General features: G+C 51.9%; 1 protein-coding gene across 2 annotated transcripts; it reads left to right on the top strand.

Annotated features, from left to right (window-relative positions):
* The first annotated feature begins 429 nt into the window (after positions 1 to 429).
* Positions 430 to 4,518, top strand: LOC118505592 (transmembrane channel-like protein 3). 2 transcript variants are annotated; one of them, XM_036041590.1, is made up of 6 exons: positions 430 to 551; positions 623 to 1,105; positions 1,203 to 1,305; positions 1,428 to 1,963; positions 2,410 to 4,033; positions 4,102 to 4,518. In XM_036041590.1, exons 2-6 carry the CDS (start codon positions 836 to 838, stop codon positions 4,140 to 4,142), a joined length of 2,574 nt encoding a protein of 857 aa, XP_035897483.1. In that variant the 5' UTR covers positions 430 to 551; positions 623 to 835; the 3' UTR covers positions 4,143 to 4,518. The 2 variants fall into 2 exon arrangements, with proteins under 2 accessions (XP_035897483.1, XP_035897472.1); XM_036041579.1 differs by having other exon boundaries at positions 623 to 1,120.
* The last annotated feature ends 570 nt before the right edge of the window (positions 4,519 to 5,088 follow it).

Raw genomic sequence — 5,088 nt, 5'->3', positions numbered from 1 at the left:
GCTGTGGTCATCTCCAGGTGTAGTTGAAACTGAAAGAAGGTGCTACGAATGGCCGTGTGTTTGAAGGAGGCAATGTTTATGAGGTGGACTTCTACTAAATGCAAGAACGATATGGGAGGATGGAGAACCTATCCAACTGTTTGATTTCGCAAGAAATATCTAGATGATCTTGACTACACCTTGGAAGCTATCCATCTAAGCTATTATATACGGTTGTGGAAAAGATACTATATGGTAGAGATGCTGCAGTTTCCGTTACGATCGAATTCCGTGCCAACTGTCACTTTGAAACATTTCAAACAAACGTGAAATATATCATCCCCTAACATTTCCTTTCGCTACACGTGAGCGCATTTTTCTGCCCTGAAAGCTTTCGTTACAGCACTGCATTCGATGTTTTGCGATGAAACTGGTAAGCACACCTATACTACCACAAAAAGGGTGCACATGTAAACGTACGCTATACAGACCGATGCAGCTGTTGCCCACGTTAGCTGTCAGTTTCGTTTTGGGATTGTAAACTTTCGCTCGATTGGTGTAGGAAATCGTAGGTAGGTGCCACTTCGATAACAAACAATATACCTTGTGCTCTCATAAAACGCCATCCCCCTTTACCTTCCAGATCAAACGGTGCTGGGCAAGCAGCTTGCACGAGCAAACAAAATTCCCCGATAATGGCGCAGAACAATTGATACGACCAGAGTGCAGAGAGAGAGTCCGACCGAGGTGCACAGCGCAATTAGACGTTTGCCGCACCTCGAACGACGAAGGTTACCGAGTGGAAGTGGTTTGCCACCGACCTTAGCAAAGGGTAGGGACGTCCTTCGAACCAACAATGGCCCGCCACCGTGCCGTACTGAGCGAGGCAACATTTCGCGTCGATGTGAACGAGATTGGCAATGGACGACAGCAGCTAGGAAGCAATGGTATGGACGGTGCGGCTGGCGGTGGACCGAAAGCTTACCCACCGGAGGAGGAGGATAAAATCGAGGTGCTGCAGGACGTGCACGGGCAGGAAGAACAGCTGAGCCACGAGGTGGGATTGTTTGCTCCGGTGGGTGGTAATCCACTCGCCAGCCAGGAGGATCAGTTTCAGGGTGTTAATGTTAGTTTCTCGCAGGTAAGTACTGACCATGGTTGCGTCCGATCACTGATGGAATATGTCCTACTGATAGTCCTTACTTGTTTTCCCCCATTTGCAGAGCTTCCGGCGCTGGTCAAGCAATTTCGGGCGGAGTGTGAAGAACAATAAACGCACCGTGTACAACAAAACCATCCGGTTGATGCCGTCTCGGATACAGAAAAGTATGTCAGACCGGGAAGCAAATCACCCACCCCTTTGTTTTAAAAATCAAAAACCGCACAAACAATGCCTACCTTTAGGGGCACATTAAATTTATGACGTTCCGGATACGTTTGCTCCACAGCGCTCTCGATCGATGGCGATCTAATCACGACCAGCGCATCGGACGTCGATCACATCACGATGGAGCTCGGCCAGCGGGAACAGCTGATGGAGGACAATCCGATCGCGGAACAGCTGCGCATCGAAACGATCAAATCGATCGCGCACAAAATCTCCACCAAGCGGCAAATTCGCGAGCAGCTGTCCCAAACCGTCAACCGGCGTGCCACGCGTTCCAAATCGATCGGCCTGATCCGGCGGTACCGGTACAGCGGGAAGCTGTATGCGACCCGGGCCGCCAAGCTGCTGAAAAGCTTCGTCACCAACTTTGAGCTGTTTTACGGCAGCATGAAACAGATCGAGGGCCATTTCGGGAGCCGGATCAGTGCGTACTTTAAGTTTCTGCGGCAGCTGCTGGTGCTGAATCTGGTGCTGCTGCTGTTTATTGGTTCGTTCGTGATCTTTCCGCAGCTGCTGGCCGGCCACGAGCCGGCCGGTTCGGTGCGGGATGTTAACGCACGGCAGGACTTTCATCTGCGCGATCTGTTCACCGGTGAGGTAAGGGCGCTTGAAGGACATAATCAAGTCCATGTAGTTGTAAGAATTGGTTGGGCGGAAAAGAAAAACCTTGATCGGAATTTATTTTGCTCTCTTGTGAATGCTTTCGGGATTTGATGCTATTAAGAAGGGGTAAGTTTGCAAACACATTCAAGTGTCACCCGGGTATATATACCTCACATACTCTTCTTGTTCCTTGGCACCTACAAACACAACATTGAAAGGTCTCTCGGGGTTAGCCATTTCTAGCTTTCTCTGACTTGATTTCACCTGTAGAAAAGTAGTCAGCTCTGCGCGTCTGGATGGGATTTGAACCCCGATCCAGCGCCGTGTGAAGCCCGACGCCGCTGCCACCTCGGCCACCGGACCGCCCGATACTCACCTACTCAGCAAGAGCAGATAAGATTACGCTCAGTTACTCACCACGACTGTCCTCTCTATTGCAGGGTTACCTCAGCGAATCGGTCATGTACTATGGATCGTACAGCAATCGTTCGTTCACGCTGGTGCCCGGTACGGCCGAGTACAGTCTTCCGCACGCCTACTTCCTCACCATCACCATACTATCCCTGGCAACGTTCGTCATCGTGTCGATCAGTATGGGCCGGTCGTACCGGATCAGCTTCATCGAGTCGAGCGCCACGGTACAGAACATCCTGACGCACAAGATCGTCTGCTCGTGGGACTACGGCATAGCGAATGAGAAGGCGGCCCGGCTCAAGCACGCCACCATACTGAACGAGCTGCGCGACTATCTCGCCCAACGGAACCGTCCACCGTTCGTTGCCGGCCGGTGGCATCGATTGCGCCGGGAAGCCGTACGGCTGGTGGTGCACGTGACCGTCCTCACCATGATCAGTGCGGTGGCCGCTAGTTTGTGGGCACTGCTGGCACGGTTCGGCGAGACGGATCACTTTACCGCCTGGTCCGCACTGTACGTGTCGGTCGTGTCGAACGTGACGATGGTGGCGTTCGGCTACGCCTGCCAACTGCTGGGCCAGCTCGAGCAGTACCGCCAGGTAGCGACCCGACTCAACATCAACCTGCTGCGCCACTTTCTGCTCCAGCTGACGATTGTCGGTGTGCTGTTGGCGTACTGGTTGACGAGGACACACACCGCCGCCGGGTGCTGGGAGACGCTCATCGGCCAGGAGCTGTACCGACTGCTGGTGGTGGACTTCTTCATCTCGACGGTGCTGCTGTGCGCTGTGCGAGGCATTCGCTACCTGCTGCACGCCCGTTACGGCCCCGTCCGGAAAGGTACGCGCAGCCCAACACCGGCAACGTGCCTGCTGGCACGCTACCTAACACCACCACCGTTCTGCATCGAAACGCACAGCCTGGGCCTGGTGTACAATCAAACGCTGCTATGGTTTGGGGTACTGTTTGCACCGCTGCTCGTGCTGCTTGTCGCCCTGAAGCTGCTGCTCGTCTTCTACATCAACAAGTTCGAGCTGATCTATCTCTGCCAACCGCCGGCCCGGTTGTGGCGCTCGAGCCAAACGCAAACCCTGTTCCTGGTGCTGGTGTTTGTGTCACTGTTCGGCGTACTGCTCACGCACGGCTACATCATCATGCAGGTCCCGGTGAGCACCGGGTGCGGGCCGTTCCGTGGCACCGAGTACATGTACCAGCTGTTCATGCAGGGCATACTGAAGCTGCGCGAAGAGCATCTGTTCTGGCGCGTGTTCGTCTACATCACCAAACCGGCCATCATCGGGGGCGTGCTGCTAACGATGGGTGTCGTCACGTACTATCTGCGAGCGAAATCCCGTGCCCAGGTAGCGAAGGTAAAGCTGCTAAAGGAGCTGCTCCGCATGGAGGCGAAGGATAAGGAGTTTTTGCTCGCGAACCTAAGCAAAGTGACGCGTGGCAAGGACAGTACCGAACAGCTCGAACTCGACCGCATCGAGCTGGTTGGTGGGGGACGCGTTAATGGTCCCGCCGACAAGTATTATACCGATCCGTGCGCCACCTGGCGGTACGAAGAAACGCCACGGAAATCTGATGACGGTACGGGAAATTCTGCTGCCGCCAACGAATCTACCGGATCCTGCTCCGGATATCAGCGTAAGATGTTCTTTTTGTTATTCACTCCAATCGTTCTACGGCTAACGTTTGATTTTCTGAACTTTCAGGATTTGAGGATGAGGAACAGTTGCGAATGAGAAGAACCTAAGCTAAGCGTCCTCCCCACCATCCAATGCCTTTTAAGGGAATGTGTGTCTTCCGTCAAAATTTGTACAACACCGATTACGCTTCGAACGTGTAACGTCCCGCGTACATTAGATTGATTTATTTATTGAAAATTTGCTGTTAGGACCCAAATTCGGCAAACAAAATCCGAACAAATTAATTTATTGAGCTTTAATTGATACGATGCGAAAGTCGTATGTGGTGCAAAATCGAGTTTTAAACAGAAACTGTACCGGTTTCATCTGTCGTTCGTGTTAAGCTATCTAAAATGCAATGCACGGCGTGTTTCACTAGCCCTAGTGCAGATAGTAGTAGTGGAAGAGAGAAAAAAAATAGAGCTATATAATTTAAACAACCAATTCAAACTATTTGCTTCGATTATCTCAGCCAAAACTATTCCCAACAGTATTCGATATGTAGTTATTTGGCAGCTGAGTTATATCGAGATACTTACCTACATTCGTATGGACGGACTCTCCTGTCCACTGTTTAACATCGCTCTAGAAGGGGTCATGTCGGAGATTTTCACCCGGTCTCTCCAATTCACGATGACATCGACATCATCGGACGGACATCTACGACGGTGTGTGATTGGATTGGGGTATCAATACGACAAAGTACCTGCCTGCCGGAGGCCCGGATTGTGATAGACCACGACTCCGAAGTAAAGTATTAGGCAAGGGCGACGATCTGAAGGTAGTAGAAGAGTTTTACTCTACCACGTAAGCAGCGAAATCCGAAGGCTCATAGTTCAGGGGAGGATCATGCCTACTACGGGCTCCACTACAGACTCCTAAGGTCCAGAAGACTCCTACGGCTGGTCTTCCCTTTCGGACTCTTCTACGGGCAACGAGTCCTGGACTATGCTGGCTGAGGACACTAATATACTCACCATCTCTCTATGGCTTAGTGTTCGAGCAGAGCGCGTG

The sequence above is a fragment of the Anopheles stephensi genome, chromosome X, assembly GCF_013141755.1.
Source record: "Anopheles stephensi strain Indian chromosome X, UCI_ANSTEP_V1.0, whole genome shotgun sequence".
Taxonomy (NCBI): domain Eukaryota; kingdom Metazoa; phylum Arthropoda; class Insecta; order Diptera; family Culicidae; genus Anopheles; species Anopheles stephensi.
The sequence above is the reverse complement of the archived record's forward strand: the minus strand, read 5'-3'. Positions and strand labels throughout refer to the sequence as shown.

What these genes read in the sequence shown, in the direction of transcription:
- LOC118505592 (XM_036041579.1), top strand. Translation starts at nt 836, where the DNA reads ATGGCCCGCCACCGTGCCGTACTGAGCGAGGCAACATTTCGCGTCGAT. An exon ending in TTAATGTTAGTTTCTCGCAG is followed by an intron (nt 1,121 to 1,202) that starts GTAAGTACTGAC and finishes CCCCATTTGCAG; the next exon opens with AGCTTCCGGCGCTGGTCAAG. An exon ending in GCCGTCTCGGATACAGAAAA is followed by an intron (nt 1,306 to 1,427) that starts GTATGTCAGACC and finishes TTTGCTCCACAG; the next exon opens with CGCTCTCGATCGATGGCGAT.